The following is a 17,985-nucleotide window of genomic DNA, read 5'->3' as shown; positions in this document are numbered from 1 at the left end:
CTGTAATGTAAATCTCAGCTGGAATTTACTTACATTCCTAATTTGGTTTTGGAAAGTGCTTCTTTAGCCTTATTGGAGATGAGTTTGTTTTACCTGGGGCGGTACTGTAGTAATAGCTCTGTTTAAACTGACCTAGAATAGTAAAACCTGCTACTACATAGCCTAGCTGTGTTATTGATATTGAGAATCTTTATACCATATAAATCGGTCACAGAGTATTTCTTACTAAAACTAGCTAAATCCACATCCAGTAGAGCGTTTTTCATAGTTCAGGATGTCATGATTACTTGAAACCATCTATAATTTTTTTTTTCTAGGTCATCATTTTTTCAGTAGTGTATTTTGGAACTGTTGAAATGCTATGGACAGTTAATTGCTTAGTTAAATGTGGATTTTGGTCTTTTTTGTTGAACAAAACTCTTTTTACTCATCAGTTAACCATCAAAACAAATACTACATTACTCGAAACTATACATTTTTGGGGCCCAGTTATCATGGTCCTAACATAACACCACAGCATAACAATTTAGTGTTAATATTATTCATTATTGGGCTGTATGGCGTCTCTACTTTGGCAGATTTTTATTGCTTTAGTCAGCTAGTTTTGAACGAGAGAAAGAGGAGGGGGAAAGAAGTCTTGCTGTGCCGTTGGCAGCGTTGCACCCATTCGCCCCTCATTCAGGGAGGTCTGGGTCCACTGACATGTTAGTCGACAAACACTGGAACAAGCAACCCCCTCCTCCCTTCCCCTTCTGAGATTAGACTACTGCACCCCCCCCCAAACACACACACACCAGAATCCCACTCCTCTTGCTAACACAATCCCCACACACCCTCGGCTTCAAGTGCCGCCGAAGGGGAACTAGTTAAAACACGCCTAGGTAACATAAATAGTGGAGTGTGGTGCCAGTCTGTAATAGATTTGCAGTGTGTGAAATAGCAGGGTAACGTAATGAGAGTGTTTTGAATGGAGCTGCGGAGGAGCCATAGCCTGGCTGGCACCTCATGGTCTCAGAGAGACAGAGAGAATGCAGCACCTCTTTTTCTTAGACTGCAGGCTGCTTTATGTCCTCAGCACATTTGAACTATCAAAGCTGTCTTGTCTTCAAGTCGTAGACTGGCTCTTCTGTGTAAATAAGATGTTTATCTACACTCCCTCTTTCAAACACAGTGCTCTTTTTTCCTCTTTTCCCTCCCCTAATAATTTTTATGACTGAGGTGTTGCTCAATTCGATTCTTTTTACGCGTTTACAGGGGAGAAAAAAAAGGGAGTCAACAATCATCTTATCCTCTACACTTCTACGAATGTTTGGCAGATTGACCGCAAAGGAAGGAAGTGTGTGTATGTGGGTGAGGATGTGTGTGTGTGTGCAAGAGAGCACTGTTGCTGTCTGTTTTCGGTGCTGTGGCGCGTGAATGTTTTTGTTAAGGAGATGAGGGTTCATGACCTCGCCATACCACCAGTCACATTCGATTTAAGCACACAGGCGCTGTGTGTTCTGCCCGGGCAGAGAGCAGCCGGCCTTGCCGTCGGACGATCAAGCTTATGTAATTTGGCAGCGTTGGAAAATTAGAGGGGTCGAGGGTGTAATGCTGGTCAACTGTTAAGCAGTTAAGGGACCCAGTGGACCAAGGTTGCATTGTCTTTTGTGTGCGTGTCTCTCTCTCTCTTTCTCTGTCTCTCTCTCTCTCTCTCTCTCTCTCTCTCTCTGTGTCTCTCTCTCTCTGTCCCCAGGCTGTGTCTGCATTATTACACAAGCGCCCCCCCATTGGTGCATAATTGTATTGGAACAATACTGGCCTTCTCTCTTGGACTCCCTTGATGTTTGTTCTGGAGAGGGCAGCCTTGTCCTGCTCCCGAAAGCCCTTTAATCCTATTACTCACATTCCACTTCAAATTTACAAAGTGAAACATATTTTAAGGAGTTTTTAACTTTTTGGAAAAATGAAGTAATGGAGACTATGGGCTGTTAGAATCGTGTCAGGTTGTTCTCACAGCTGGCACGATATTTACCCCAGTTGATTTTTTTTTTTCTCGTGATCTTTTTAATATTAGTTGTTGACTTTCTCGTAAATCTGGTCTTTGTTTGGTTTGAGTGCTTCTGTTTAATGTTTAGACTCATTTCTTTATTCAAAACTGTCATATCTCTCATTCTTGTCTTGTGCAGCCTAGAGGAGAGTGGGCTTCTCCTTGGTTCCTCCCGGTGTTCCTTCCTCTTGATCCTAGGGAGTTTTGTCTACCACTTCTTTTTTGTGATTAGGGCTCTGGACCAGATTTCTGTGAAGCTGATATGTGACTAATCCATTGTTAGAAGTACCATGCAGAGGGCTAGACCAACTAATTGCCTTTCACGTTTTGGTCACTGAAAATGCAGAGATTGAGGCCCAAGTGGCCGCTTCCTAATTTGCATTTTTTTTTCCATTCTTAAAAAATTTGGTCAGACACAGAATAAATTTCATCAAATCAGATTTTGTCAGAATTCATTAATTGTAGCCACCATGACAGCTAATGTGATGGTGTGGTGTCTGTGGTGGTTCCCCTCTGTCAAGCTGGTCTGCCTGGTGTCATAGATGCTGTTCCATTGGCTGAAGTTTGCTAATATTATTATATGAAATAAGGTCTTAAATAAAATAGTGTTAGACCAAAAGGTCATCACTGCAGACCCTAAAGACAACCTAGATCAGATGGCATCAGGGTGGACCAGCTCATTATGGGGGACCACCATCATCACACCTGGGCAAACAAATAAATTTGAATTGAATTTTGGAGATGATGTAGCTAACATCCTGCTCTCTCTCTCTCTCTCTCTCTCTCTCTCTCTCTCTCTCTCTCTCTCTCTCTCTCTCTCTCTCTCTCTCTCTGTGTCTTCTCTCTCTTCCCCACAGATTGTGTGTACATAGAGAGCCGGCGGCCCAACACGCCCTACTTCATCTGTAGCATTCAGGACTTTAAACTGGTGAGTGGAGGTGTCCTTTCCTTTCTTTTGGCTGGCTTGAGTGTCGTTCTTTCTCTCTTTACCCTCCTTATCTCTCTCTCTCTCTCTCTCTCTCTCTCTCTCTCTCTCTCTCTCTCTGCCATTGTTTTTACTCAAGTTGTACGAAAGCTACATCAAACGCCTTTTGATGTGGATTGTGAAGTGATTGCTTGCATCCGTATGTTTTGCAAGAGATGGCAAGTTGCTCTCTACAGTACTCAAGAGAAGCAATCAGTTTCGATGCCTCGGATTGGATTTAGAAACCTGATACGTATTTTCATGCCTGCTTTGGATTTTATCCTTGTAATAGGGCCAGAGGAAGGCTGATTTTTAACAACCAATTTCATAGTTTAATGTTATCCATTATTTGTAATTTATTTCAGATGAACTGCGTCATTATCTGTTTAGAAAGTTGGCTCTGCATTTTTAGGCCTCAGTTTTTTTTGTTTCGTGTTGTTGAAAGAAATCTAGACTGCAGTATGACCAGTAAACCAGATTTGTGAGCATAATTAGTCAGGGAGGAAAAAATGCACGTTTGGGATTTACGTCTAATTTCAGTCACTTAGTTACTTTTTTTGTGTGTGTGTGTTTTTTTTATTTTTTTAATTATTATTATAAAGGACTATCTGACAGCCTGTCTATATACACATTTAGAGCTCTGTAGCAATTATAAGTGGCAAAGCCTCCTTCAACTTCCAGAGAATGTTTACACTGCAGCTCCAGTGTAGGTTTCCCCAGCCTTAATTGATCAATTAAAGAAAAAAAACTGCATGCAGAAGCAAATCTTGTGCTGCACTCGTTTCAGGTTGTAACCCATTCTCCTCAAATGGGCTTTGCTGACACGTTTTATGTAGATTGTTAATCAGCTGCTTTAAAAGCCTGAATCTTCAAAGGGCATGTTGAGTGGAAAGCAAAACCTCCTCAGATTCAATCTGGTTTATTAGGGCAATGAAATTCCTGATTTATTTTTCCCTGCTACCACAGTCAGGTTCCCTGTTCTTTTTTTTTTTTAAGCCCTCCCTCTTGGCTCTCGGCTCAAAGCTGCGTAAAACTCAGCGCTAGATTTGATTAGCACTTTTCTGAGATAACGCAGTGTCACAAGCAAATAAGCACATTAGGGCTGTTCTGATGGTTCGGTGTGCGCAGCAGGACTCCTTTTGCCTTGGGGTCCTGGCTGGCCTGCTGGTCCTGTAGAGTGGCGAGGGGGGCCCCGGGAGACGTTGTTAATGGCACACAACAACTAAGGTGATGATGGAGGGCAGGGTGGAGGAGCGTGAAGGAGCTGTGGTGGGGGCTGAGAGGCAGGCTGATGAGGGAGGAAGGGAGGGAGGGAGAGACAGAGAGAGAGCACGAGGGACTGGGCATCAACCTCTAATCGGATTGGCAGGAAGAGTTGCTGAGGCCGGCAGGAATCTGCTCTTGCCAGTAATAATGTATAGTGTGTTTTGTGGTATCTTCACCTTGATTAAGTGCAGATCAAGAGGTCTTTGTCCAATGGTGGTGAATGTCAGGACAGAAAACAGGAGATCTATTAAAGCCACTCTTTTTCTCTGTGTCTCTTTCTCCCTTTTCCCCCACCACCACCAGCTCTCCTCCTTCATATATCGGCGTGTAATTAATGGAGGCCCATCTGCATTGTTGTCTGAGAAGCGAATTGGAGCTGTGCCTGCACTGTGCAGTCTGGCCCATTAAATGCACTGCCAGCACTTTCCCAGCTTTATGGAAATCTTTATGAACATCAGACTCTTCTCTGGAGGTGATGTGCACTGCCATTAGGCCAGTGGTCTCCCATCTTATCTGCAGACGGCTGGAGTGATAGCAGGTTCTCATCCCAACCTAGCAGGACAGCAGCTGATCAGTTGAAGACTTTGATAGGTCCATGCTTCACCTAGAAATGTGTTCTTTCATAGCCAAGTTGGAAAAACTTTACAGGATATTGAAAAAAACAAAGAATTCAGGTCAGAGTTTAGCTTCTCTACATAATGTAACATGTCCAGTTTGAAATGCTGTGCTACTGAATGGAGCTAATTAAAACCAGGCAGGGTATAAACAGTACACTTGCCACCATGCTAGCTTTAGCTTGATCTCATGAGAAAACTACACCTGACAGATCCCAACAGCATGACTTTTTTTTTTTTTCCAAATCCAAGAGAATTTTATATTAATAACGCACTCTATATTTCCATAGTTTGAGGAAAACTGAATTGTGTGCCGCAGTTTCTCGTTAGGTTGAAAGGAGTTTTTGTCAGTGTTCAATAAAGCTTGTCAAATCTCTCAAGAGCTACTGTGAGAGACGCCTGTGTGGGTGGAGCATGGACTAAACAACTGAAATAAGCTGTGCTCCTTCTTTGTTTAAATTAATACCTTCAGCCACACCATTCCTCTGCAGATCAGATCGTACACCCTTGTATAAGGTCAAGCTGAAACCTGTGTAGTGGCGATGAAGCCACCGCTGCCATTGGTAGCGCTTCAGCAGCATAGCCACTGATCTTTGACCCCAAGCTGTCTCACTATCCACTTAATTGGGACGTGAGCCTATGTCCACAGAAAAAGCCAGAGAGTCGATCCTTTTCTTTTTCGCTCACTCTGTCCCTCTCAGTACGCTTTTAGCACTTAATTGATTCACGTCCAGGAGCATCTGAGCTCTTTTTAAGCTGGAGAAGGCTGTAACGGAGAACGAGGACATCGGCATGTTCCAGTGCTGCAGATTTACACAGCATTCTTTCCTCTCTACTATTAACATGGATTCATTATATGGGTAACGATTACAGCTCCCCAGGGCCTGCTTTCTTCTCCCATATTAGCCACCCATCACACTCTGCATCAGCAGTAATATTTATGCCTTTTTAAATGCAGAAGCTTCAGTTTTATGTTGTCAGAGTTATAGAGCATCATCTTTAATGGTCAGGCTTGGTGGCTTGCATTGAGGAAAGAGCACTGCTTTGCTTGTATCTAAACAGCAGTCAACATCAATATGGCTCTCTCGGCCAGTCAGTAGGTCCTAACATCACCTAACGGCGTTTATCTAATGACCTGGGAATCCTATTAGCGGTGTGGAAAAAAGCTAGACGCTGCCATCAATCTCCTTATATAGGGGGACGAGACCCATCTCGTGCTTTGTGTGTGGGCTTTACTGGTAGGGGTGTTACTGTGTACATTATTAATATTCATTTGTTTTATGATAGTTTGTGCTGAGATTCGAATGCAGTTCAAATTTATGCTGTAAAAATATTTGATACATTTGATCAGACATAATTATGTAAATTGGAATGATTTCCACTGTTGCAGTGTCAAAAAAGGCAACTGTGAAAGCTGAAAAACTCCCCAAAACATTTTAAACAACTTGTCTTCTGAGAACATTATTTGTATGTGTTATATTTTCAACTATGGTCTTGATTTGGAAATAAGCAGAATGGATGCTGAATTGTTTTTTATACTTCTGCATCAAAAATGCCATATATATATATATATATATAACTCCACAAGACTTACTGTGTCATGAAATTTGAATGTTGTCACTCCTCATGTATCAATAGAAAATGCTGGACTGGATATCAGAGGGCAAAAAAAGAGAGTGAATCAGATCTTATCCTGAAATAAATCTAGCTCAGTGTACAGTACTGGGCAAAAGTCTTCTGAGACCACCCTTCATTTACTTAATTTCCAGTTAAAATGACCATTTAGTACAAGTGATTTTTCTGGGACAAGGGGTAAAAAAACAGATTTTTTCAGTATTTAGTGTGTCCACTCTTCAACTTTTATTACAGGTTTCATTCTTACTGGAAGACCTTTCTCAGTTTTTCAAAGATTTTGGTAGTGACACCTCCAAATAGCAGGCTTGGAAGTTGGTTGCATTTTCTACTTGTCAAAATCCAAGTAATTCTAGTCACAAATTAGAATTAAAATCAGTCCATAAATCATACTCCACACCTCAAAAGTCCAGTTTCGCTGATCTAGTGCACACTTCTTCTGTTTTTTTTTTCCCATCCTTTCCAATTAAAAAAATTGCTAATTTTGAAGCTTGATTGTTTTAAAGGTTATATTGTGTATAGGTATTGGCTAATACTCAAGGTTTCAATATCTGTATTAGGAAAGAAAAGTACACCTATAGTTGTAGTTACACCTATATTTACTAGCGTCAATAGCTTGTTCCTATGTTAAACACTCACACTCCTTCCTGTCTTTCACTTAGTCTGAGGCTGGACATTAATTGGCACGCTTTTCACTCAGCAGCTTCTTGCCTTTGCAATTGTATTCATATTACGTATGAGCCACCGTGCAGTCTGATTATGCTGGGAGACAGATAGACAAAGACAGGTTTCTCCTCCCTCTGTACACAGCACACACTCCGTGTGTGTGTGTGTGTGTGTGTGTGTGTGCGCCACAGCGATTAAGGCACAGATGACAGAGCTGCACTCAGCTTGTGTAAACAGCTCTGTGGTACAGACAGAATAAAGGAGATTACAGAGGAAAAATGGGGTGGAAAAAATTTGAGGTGCTGTTATGTGCCCCTTTCTAGTGTGAGCTCACACACACACACACACACACACACACACTCACTGGTGCTCTCGGTGTAAGTAGATAACCTGAGGAGGGGCCAGTTTAGCTGTGAATCATTCGGCCCCTGCCCCTGCTGTGTTTGCACACTGTGGCTGGGTTATGTTAAATCTGGGCAATGTTAACAGATCTTTCCTTTTCACTCTCTCTCGCTCTCTCTCTCCTGCAATCTGTCTCTCTCTATATCACTCTCACTCTCCTCAGTGTCTCTTGCCTTCTCTTTCCCTTTCCTTTCTTGCTCTCTTCTTCTTTTTTCTCTCCATTACCTCTCTCTTTACTGTCTTACATTTCCCCCTTCTTTTTTCTCCTGCCTTTATTTTCCTCTTCTTTTTTTTCTTTCTTTCTCCCTTCATCTTCCATTCTACTCCTCTCATCCCCCTTTTTTAACTGTCTCTCTGCCCACTTATCCTCTCTCTCTCTCTCTCCCCCTCCATTGTACTGTCCTCCTCTCTCTTCCTTTATTCTCCATTCCTTTCTTTTTCTTTTTCTTTCTTTCTTTCTTTTTTCTGTCTTTCTCCATATACCATTTTACCCTCTCTTTCTCTTACTCTGTCTTCTCTGTCTTGTTTCTCTCTCTCTCTCCCTCCCTCCCCATCATTCTCTTTTCTGTCATTATACTCACTCTCTCTCTCTCTCTCTCTCTCTCTCTCTCTCTCTCTCTCTCTCTCTCTCTCTCTCTCTCTCTCTCTGACATAGTGGTCTGTTATGTTAAAGTCTGATATCCTCAGTCTCCTGTTTGGTGAACTCCTCTGAGAGGCTGCTGATGTGCTGATTCTGAGGGCAGTGACGCTCTGTATTTACTCCTCTGCCCTCACCTCATTAGTGCAGAGTCTTAGTGACATGCAGTATTAATGTGATGAGATCGGCGCGCTGTTTTAGCTGTTCACTCTTTGTGAGGCTCTGTGGTTACACAGCTGTTAGGTTCTGCATGCTGTGCAGCATTATCTTGAACTTTAGAGTCTCTATGTGACACTCTGACACTCGATAGGCTCCGAGCAGAACCCTCAGCTTCACCCTCATCACTGTCAGACCAGAGAGAGAGAGGCAGGCCGATCACTCAGCAGGGTTCAGGCACAAAGGCACTACAGCACCCAATCAATCATCAGCAGCACCTTCACACAGACACCTTCTCTTCTCCATCCACTGCATCCATCTCTTCTCTTTTCTCTCACCCCTTTTTTCTTTCCTCGTCCTCCATTTTTCTCTTTAATCCCTCTCTTCTTGCTCTGCTTTCTTTCTTTTTCTTTCTCCTCCCATCCCCAGTTTGAACTGTCTCTCACACATCTGTCTCTCTCCATTTCCTCTTTCTTTACTGTCTTACATTTTCCCCTTCTTTTTTCTCCTGCCTTTATTCTCCTCTTTTTTCTGTCTTTCTCGCTTTATCTTCCATTTTACTCCTCTCATCCCTCTTTTTTTAACTGTCTCTCTGCCCCCTCCTTACCCTCGCTCTCCCTCCTTCCATTGTGCTCATTGTGCTGTCTTTCTCTTTCTTTTCCTCCTTTATTCTCCACTTCTTTCTTTCTTTTTCTCTTTCTTTCTTTCTTTTTCTTTCTTTCTTTCTTTCTTCTTTCTCCATATACCATTTTACCCTCTCTTTCTCTTACTCTCTGTCTTCTCCGTCTTGTTTCTGTCTCTCTCTCCCTCCCCGTCATTCTCTTTTCTCTGTCTTCCATTTTAGCTTCTCTCTCTCTCTCACCCCCAATCTCTCTCTCCCTCTCACTCTCACCCCCCAGTCTCTCTCTCTCTCTCTCTCTCTCTCTCTCTCTCTCTCTCATCCCCCCAATCTCTCTCTCACACACACTCTCTCTCTCTCTCTCTCTCTCTCTCTCTCTCTCTCTCTCTCTCTCTCTCTCTCACACGTTCCTCTAATTTGGGCTGTCTGTATATGCCTGATGACTGACACTGTTGTTGTCGATGTGCGTGTGCGTATTTGTGTGCACCCCCTCCCCCAGCCCCGTGGCTAAACTAATTTGCCGATATTGGCCAGCTCAGCTGCTGCGTGGCACAGCCTCTAATGGAGTGATTGCTGCTTTTCCTCTGGGGGGGGTTGCTGCCGGGGGGAAAAAACACCCTGGTCTTCGTGGTATTTCTGTGCTTATGGGCATTTAATTAGATGCGATGTACAATACAATTATCTGCAAGGATTCACGATTTTTATTGAAGCGTGGCGCTAGAGGTGGGGGAGGGGTGTATGTTATTGTTGCAGATAAACTCTTAGTAAATCGTTTTTATTTAAATGTCTCTCAGTCTCACTGTTTACGTAACTGCAGCATTATGAGTGTTTTCTGCTGCTAAAGGTTAGTGGGGTTCATCTTGTCTTTCCTCTCTGTGTTTGGTAATGGAGCTAAGCCGAACGCAGTCAGCTTAATGATTCACTGGAAACAATAGCTCAGCGCAGTGGATGGCAAGGACACAAGAATCTGAGCTGGCCTCGTACTGACCCTAGCTCCAGCCAAACAGTAATTAACACAGCATATTGATTATTGTTAGTGAGGATATCGTAGGTGATTTAAAAAAAACATTCCGGGAGCTTTCCTAGAGGCACTAACGTACTGAGATCCTGCATGCATGAGATGCAAATGCACTCCAGTGCAATTCTCTCCTGATGGTTTTGGTGCTTATCTCAGAGCTCTGAAAAAAAGCTAATGATTCAAAGCCTTAATTAAAAAGCTTTCATAAAAATGCAAATATATGTGCATAAATGCGCCAATGAAACAAAAGTGATACATTGGTTTATGTCGAATGGTGTGTGTGTCACTCCCTAAAACACACACATGCACATTGTAATCATGCTTCACTCCAGCATGCTTTGCCTGTCGTCGTCGTTGTTGTTGATGGGCACACAGCTTTGTGTATCAGCGTTAATGATAATTCCCTCCATGCTGCAGAAAAACGATGCTAAAAGCATGCGCCTCCCCACTGTCATCTTTCCCAGTTTACATAAACAGGGAAAAAATAATCAAAGGCTCTATGATGTCTTCAGTCATGGCCGAGTGAAATAACGAGCATTAAAACGTTATTGAATAGCCAGTGTCTCTATTAAACCCCGTCTGTGGCTGTGATTCAATCCTCATTCACCCTGGCCTGACTGGCATGTGGGCTGAGTGGTCATCAATCCACTGGCCACTGTCTTGCTCTCTCTTGCTCTTGCTTTCTGTGTCTTTCTTGTTCCTTCTTTTTTTTTGCTCTCTTTCATTCTGCCTGTCTGTCTGTCTCGCCTCTTATCTCTTTCTTTTCCTTTCTCTGTCTTCCTTCTCTCTTTTACTTTTGTATGTGTGTGTATGTATGTGTGTCTGTGTGTGTGTGTGTCTGTGTGTGTCTGTGTCTGTGTGTGTCTGTGTGTGTCTGTGTGTGTCTGTGTCCAACTCCTCCAACCAAAACCAATTAAACACAACTTGTTGTTTTTTTTTGGCTGAATAAGCAGTTGGAAAGTGTTTGAAAGTACTGGCAATATTTTTGATATACTCAAAGCATATTGTGACATTGTGATGTAATTTATTTTCAGTGAGCAGCACCATCAGTCGCACTTCTTGTTAATATTTATTGAGCACAGCGCGAGCCTCTGCCACCTTTACAACAGGGCCCCAGCTTACAGTCATTAAGGACTGTGTGGACAGGAGAGGTTTCATATATTCTCTCTCTCTCTCTCTCTCTCTCTCTCTCTCTCTCTCTCTCTCTCCCCCTCTCCCTTCCACCCCCCCTCATCCCCTTCCCCTTATTCCTCTGGCCACTCAGCCTGTGGAAATGAGCCTGCAGATTTGCATGTATAAATATGTAAAGATGCATTGCTCACCAGCGGTTCCTAGGTGCGCTGTGCAGTTATTGTGTGCTGCTTTGGTCGTGCTGAAAGACTGCCTGCAGTGGCAAACTAGGCAGGCAGCTGGAGTGCTTGTGTTAGACCTGTGCGTGTGTGTGCGTGTGTGTGTGTGTGTGTGTGAGGGAGAGAGAGGCAGAGATTGAAGTACACCTGCTTGACCTCTGTCTGCAAGGTAGCCTGTTTGAAAACACAGCAGGAATACTAACTTTCCATAGAATAAACTTAGTGCTTACCCCTGAGAGGGATCACTGTAGGAGGAGACTGTGGTACTCAAGCAGTCTGAAATGACATGCAACGCTAAATTAAACAACCGAAGTACAAAAGCTCAGCCTTCTAAACTGCCGTCATGGGCATTCTGTGGGTTAGTTCTTAAATGATAATATAGGTAGCCAGTATTGACTCCTTAGAGGACGTTGTTTCGCTATGAATTAGGTTTTCATTGAATTAGCTTCTTAGGAAGGCTCTTTCTGGTTATTTATTGCTACAGTTTATTTGTTAAAATCTGACTCCAAAGCCCTTTAAGCGCTGGTTTCAGTGTTGAGAGTAAATCTGCTGTGAAATGCGGACTTAATGACCGCTTTTATTAATGTACACTTGAAATTCCACTGAAGGAAGCATTAATGCCGCTGGTGGTAATGACATTAGGTGCTTAGCAGTGTGCAGTCCGCCCAGCTCCTGCAGCAGCTGCTTCGGAGCGGGCATTTTTCCAAAGCCGAGAGGAGAGCGGGGATTGTATCAGTTTGCCTCTCGGTGCATTTTTAAAGACATACATTTCCCCCAGAGTGCTAGGCTGCGTCTCCGAAGGGGAGGCATTTAGATTTGATTGTACACATGGGTACGACAATGAATAAGTAAAGCAGGCCAAATCACAAGGCTGAAATAGCAGTGTAGTCTGATAAAAATCAGGTCTGTAATACAGCACAATCAAACATAAATCAAGAGTGCTTGTTTGTTTGTTTGCCTCGGATTACGCCTCCTCCTCCTTTCTTTTCCTCCCACAGCTCTGTTGTAGTCAGTTGGATAAATGCTGTTACATGAAGCCGCTGTATGGCTGGGGGACGGCACAAAACAAGGGGGATAGGGGGCCAGAAGTGGAGAAGAACAAGGAGCCGAATCAAAATGGAGGTGTGTGAGGTCAGCGGCAGGGTAGGGGAGTGCTGGCTGGTGATTACATTGCCAGATGGAACAGGGCTGGTGGCGCTGGGGGCTGTAAGGCTGGAGATAACATTTTCATAAGACTCCTGAAAGCACAATCAATAGCGGCTCCTTGACGGCGAGACTAAATTATTAAACAGAGCCGTTCTCGCTGCGTTTTCATTATCCTGGCTTTACCTTCCTGGCCCCTTTCGCTTGTGGCGACCCAGATATTTGTCAGGTGTGTTTTTTTTGTTGTTTTTTTTTTTTCTGTGCATTAACTAGGAAGTCATTTGGTGCTGTGTTAATTTCAGCCCCTTGTCTTGGGCCGCTGGATCGTGAAGCAGTGCCACGGTGGCAGTTTTTGGCACATCACAGGCAAATTGCCTCCTCTGATGTCTTCACTTGCATCTGAAGCAGAGAACAGTGAGCCGTGGCATTCAACTTGACTGTTTCATCTTTAAAAGGAAAGGCAGACTTCTCTCTTTTTGTCTGCTTTGATGTCGGCAGGCAAAAATACAGTCATGTAACAGATACACCCAGGAAGGTAATATTTACTCTTTTATTGCCAGACTGTAATAAAAAAAAAGCCATCAGCCTGCCATCATCTCCAGTATTTTAATTACAACCGCTAAGTTACCTCATCACAATAAAATGGCGGTGGGCTCTAACAAAGCCTCTAAATCAAATGGAAAGGGACGCCGATTTGAATTTGCAGCTGCTAGCGTTTGTGTTCTGTTTGTTCTCTCAACTCGTTTGTTCTTGTTAACTAAAAATGTTCCCCCATGCCATCACCCGCTCTTGTTTCCGAGTAATTCAGTACGCAGTCATTAGCAGGATTCCTCGTGTTATGTTGGCGCAGCCTGTACTATTTATTGAACCCGTCTGTCTTCTTCTTCTTCTTCTTCTTTTCAAAACGCATTGGCTTGGCCCAGCTTGTGTGTAATTGGATCCTCCTCTCCTGACACTGACTAGCAGTCCTTACTCCCCTCCCGGAGTCATGACACCTTACACAGCTTCTTTTTCATCTGTCTCTTTTTCTCCCTTTTGCCGGAGAGTCTCGCTGCTGCTTCTCACTCGGCCAGTGTAATTTCCAGCTTGTCCAAAGTGTGACATGCCAATAAAAAAAAGAGAGAGAGGGAGTTGTGGAAGTGGAGATTTACAGTTGTATAGCGTTCACACGCCTACGTTAGGCAGCTTTCTCCATTAAAGAACACATGTTGCAAATTAGCTCCCCTGGATCCCCCCAAAGCTGTGAGGGGGGCTGTCCGGTCACAAGAGAAGAGATGTAAAGCAGTTTAAAAATGTGAGAGTGAGTTCCACAGCTCTGTAGTGCTGGGTGATATACCAGTATTGGTATTGTTCAACAATGTGAAAATGAACATTAAAGCACTTCTAAGACTCCCTTTGGTGTGATTTTAACAGAACCAGAACAGAACATAACCAGCCAAGCAGAACAAACTGTCAGGTTTGTAAGACTTGTTTTTGCATTGTGTAGCAGTTCTCGTGGATTCATTAATCTTATTAGTTTACACTTAAATATCATCTGATATCAGCTTACCGAGTAGGGGTGTCGATGATTGTTTGATTAAAGCCAGACTGCCACAAACGCTCTGCTGTAAATACACTTAAACATATGCGTCTTAAAGCTCTGTGCAGTGACACAGACACCAGGTGGGTCAGTCACAGTCAGGGGCAGGTCTCAGAACAAGGTGCGCTGATTAGGAGTTCTGGTCAGCAAGCAGCAAACACCACACCATATAAACTCAAACCACCATGTTTCTTTAGCCAAAGATGTTTTACTTCAAAAGTCCTCTTCTAGCTTAGCAATTACGGACAAACTGTTCAACTGATGCTATTGGTAAAAAAAAACAATTCCAATTTGAAAAGGAATAAGCCTGCTAAAGGAACGAAGCGTGGCGCTAAAAACAGTGGTGTTCAGGGTCGTAGCATTTACGTTCGTTTTAATTTCGGCCGGTTTAAGATGTCTTTTACTTTTTGGTCATATAATCATGAACATGTAGTCTTAGCACTGCAGTTTAAATTTGGGTCCAACCGATTATCAGCCTGACCAATAATCAAAGCCGATAGTCAGCATTTTTCTAAATATTGGAATCTGTGTATGAGCTTGCTTCCTTGCCGATGAAAGCACTTTTTGTTGTGTATGCACATATCTGACGCAATAATGTTTTAAAAAAAACACACTGCTGTAGTCTGACCCAGTGTACATGTTAATTCAGTCTTGGTTTGTTTACTTTATGCACAGATATGTCTGTTCTACCTATCAGTACTGCCTTCCATGGTCCAAACAGGAAAAGCTTTTTAATCTCTCATTGCATTAATACAGAATTTAGTTATTGTGTGTCCTCTTAAGTGTGCTTACTAGAATTTTACAGTGACTTTTAATGTGACTTAGTCAGTCAGATTTGAGAACTGTAACTACCTGTTTTATAACTGACATTTTTATCAGCCGCATCCAGGATTTTAGGCTTGCATCTCAACGATTTGTTGCTGACTAATGACAGTTGGTTATCGGTCAAAAGAATTACTGAAAAATGTAGAAAATATTGTCATTTTCAGTTTTATCACCGTTGCCTAGCTCTTTGTGCTGCTCTTCAGTCACACTTTTTTTTTTTTATTTTTTTTTAACTCATTCCCCTCCTTTCTCTCTGCAGGCTATATTTCCTTTTGATAACCGAGATGGTTGCTTATGATTTATTAGTGGCCGTTGGGCGCGTTGGGACGAATGGCTGCGCTTGCACTCCACCTGACATTTTGTTTTATGGATGGTTGATTTAAGCATCTTTTTTATGCTGTTGTTTTACCTATAGGTCTGTAGTCGCAGATTTCAGGCGTATTCCGGCGTGACGTGGTGCTGGGCGTGCTGGGAGGGAGCGGGTAGGGTCTATGTGTGAGCGTGGCTGCTGCTGACTGGAGCGCGCTCTGTTTGGCTGCCTGTCAGAGCGGATGGATGGCAGTGCTGGGGGGAGCTGCAGTGGTGTCAGCCTCGAATCACAGTGGATTTAAAGAGGGCACAGTGCAGGGCTGCAGAGTTAAAGCAGTGAAGGCACCCCCACGCAGTCAGCTCTCATTATGCAGCAGTACTAAAGTGGAAGAGGCTGCGCTCCTGACCCCACTGTTCTCTTTACCCCAGTGATCATTCTGCTTTAACTCTCAACTTAAAGAAGATTTATTGGCCGGACCATATTAACTTTGTGCTGCCAAAGCGTTAAAGTCTGCTTATCATTCATCACTGAGTAATATATGTCCACACATACAAATATTCATGAATATTTAATTTTATACATTTCTGATGGTTGACAATGTTTACCTATACTATTGTTTTTTTTTTTGGTTAAAATGACTTCTTCCTGCTCATTTCAGCTCAAAGCTTTATTGCCATGTTAGTGTTGCCAAAAGGTTTAAATCTGTTTATCGTACATCAGACTCTTAATCACACATTCACACCCACACACTTACGTACGTGCATTCATTTTACATGTTTTATATACAAACAGTATCATTTTTGACTACATATTTATCTCTGTATTGGAACTTTGTTGAAATGACACTGCTGTTTATGCTCAATGTGTCTCAGAGAAACATTGAAATTGCTTGACCATATTAAGTTACTGTTGCCTTTAAATCTCTTTGTAATACGTTAGTTTAAGTGGTCAGTACGTACACATTTGCACCCATACAAAGGTAGTTAAATATTGTTTGTATATGTTTAAATGTGTGCATATGCATATATAGCTCAACTCAAAGCTTTATTAATTTATGTTTAAATCTTGTTTATTATACATTGGTCTATTATCAGTAAATGACCAGTCTTTCGTTTAATTTCTAGACAAAACAGCCACACGTCAAGCACACATCATTCATTTTTCAGCATTAGGAAAAATTATTCCGTATTTAGTTCGTCCACCCTTCGCCTTCTGCAGGGGTATTTTCTCCAAAGTTTGGTCTTAGAAGTTGTAGAAATAATCCTAATTACAAATGTAAACCCATCACCTTACTCCACATCTCAGCTGTCCACTTTTGGTGTTCTGGCGCAAATGTTCTGAAGTTTGTAACTTTATACATTATATTAGAAATCCGTGCTATAACTGGTCCTCTATTACTGATGTGCTTCATTTAAGCTGTGGCTTTGACAAATTTAGTGTTCCAGCCAAGGGAGCATCATGCCCATCTCTTAACAATATTTTCAGCTCTCTTTTCCATGCGAAACCGTAAATCAGCCAAGAAATGCTGTCCTTATGCCAGAGGGAGGAGCCCATTTCTTCCCAAAGATCACTGAGGTGACCCTACTGATTTTTGACATGCTGCTGAATTGATCCATTCATTGACTGTTAACTTTCGTAAACTGTGCCACGTTGCGCTGCAGATGTACCCACAGCGATTGAAAGACGCGTCCATCACATGAAGAGAGGCCATGGCAATTTTGATTTCTTACGTCCTGCTTGAACGCGGCCTTTGTCGGTGCTGTATGGGAGCATTCAGCTGGGTTTTTGTGCCGCGAGCCCCATTCTGCACTGAGACACCCTTTGTAAGGCCAGGCGTCGAGAAAGCGGTCCCACAGTATTACTGAGCACGCTAATCTTAATTGATTTCTCTAAACCTACTTTTTAGAGCACCGTTAGCCGTGTTTTCATGCAAATCCAGTTGTTTGAGGAAATTAATTCACAAATCAATTACGGGCTGGTTCCAGCAGAAGGGAGTGGAGGCGCAGTATAGGGATTCTTATCAAGGACAGAATGTTTTATTTATTTTCCACTTCTCCCTCCGCTCACGCACGCACTCTTTCTCTCTCTCTCTCTCTCTCTCTCTTTTTCTTTTTCTTTTTCTATCTCTCTCTCTCCCTCCACTCAGCTCAGAATTCATAAACACAGTTAGCCTGTGCAGCCGTGAGCCGTGGCTAGATTCATCAGCGCCCCATAAAGAACAATGTGAGGGGCGATGGAGTGCTCGAGTGCCAAGACGCTAACCTTGGGCTATTGAACATAACATCCCATTTATAGATTGCAGTAATGCCCCGGCCATTTGTGGGGGAATAACTCTTTATAGCTATAAGATAAAGTAATGAGAGGGTAGAACAGATCATTTTCTGCACTCACTATCATATAGAGTGTTTTCAATTTCTTCTTTTTTTCCTGTGTTTCTTTCTTTGAGAAGGCTCTGGAGCTGCCCGGTGCCTTTGATAAATCGGTAGCTGTAGGCACGCTCGGAGTGTAGGTGATGCGCTCCATTTATAATCTCCTTCATGCAGTGGACACACATGTCCAGGACTGACGAAAGGAGACACTTCTGCCTTCCACTGCAGGTCAAATAGACTGATTTAATGTGCGGCTCTGCCTGGAAGGTGAAATGGAGTCTGTCTTGCAACGTGTGTGTGTGTATGTGAGAGCATGTGTGTGTAGCTGAGACTGATTGAGACCCCAGTGTGTCTGTCAGCGTGACACGATTGCTCTCTGCCTTCTGCGGTGCCACTCAGAAATATTT

At 42.8% G+C, this 17,985-nt stretch overlaps 1 protein-coding gene across 1 annotated transcript in view; it reads left to right on the top strand.

Annotated features, from left to right (window-relative positions):
* Positions 1-17,985, top strand: part of rerea (arginine-glutamic acid dipeptide (RE) repeats a) — a 125,597-nt gene that overhangs the window by 34,104 nt on the left and 73,508 nt on the right. The window contains 1 exon segment of the mRNA XM_036591767.1: positions 2,887-2,957. Coding sequence (XP_036447660.1) covers positions 2,887-2,957 — 71 coding nt within the window.

This window comes from Colossoma macropomum, unplaced genomic scaffold (genome assembly GCF_904425465.1).
Source record: "Colossoma macropomum unplaced genomic scaffold, Colossoma_macropomum, whole genome shotgun sequence".
NCBI lineage: Eukaryota > Metazoa > Chordata > Actinopteri > Characiformes > Serrasalmidae > Colossoma > Colossoma macropomum.
The sequence above is the reverse complement of the archived record's forward strand: the minus strand, read 5'-3'. Positions and strand labels throughout refer to the sequence as shown.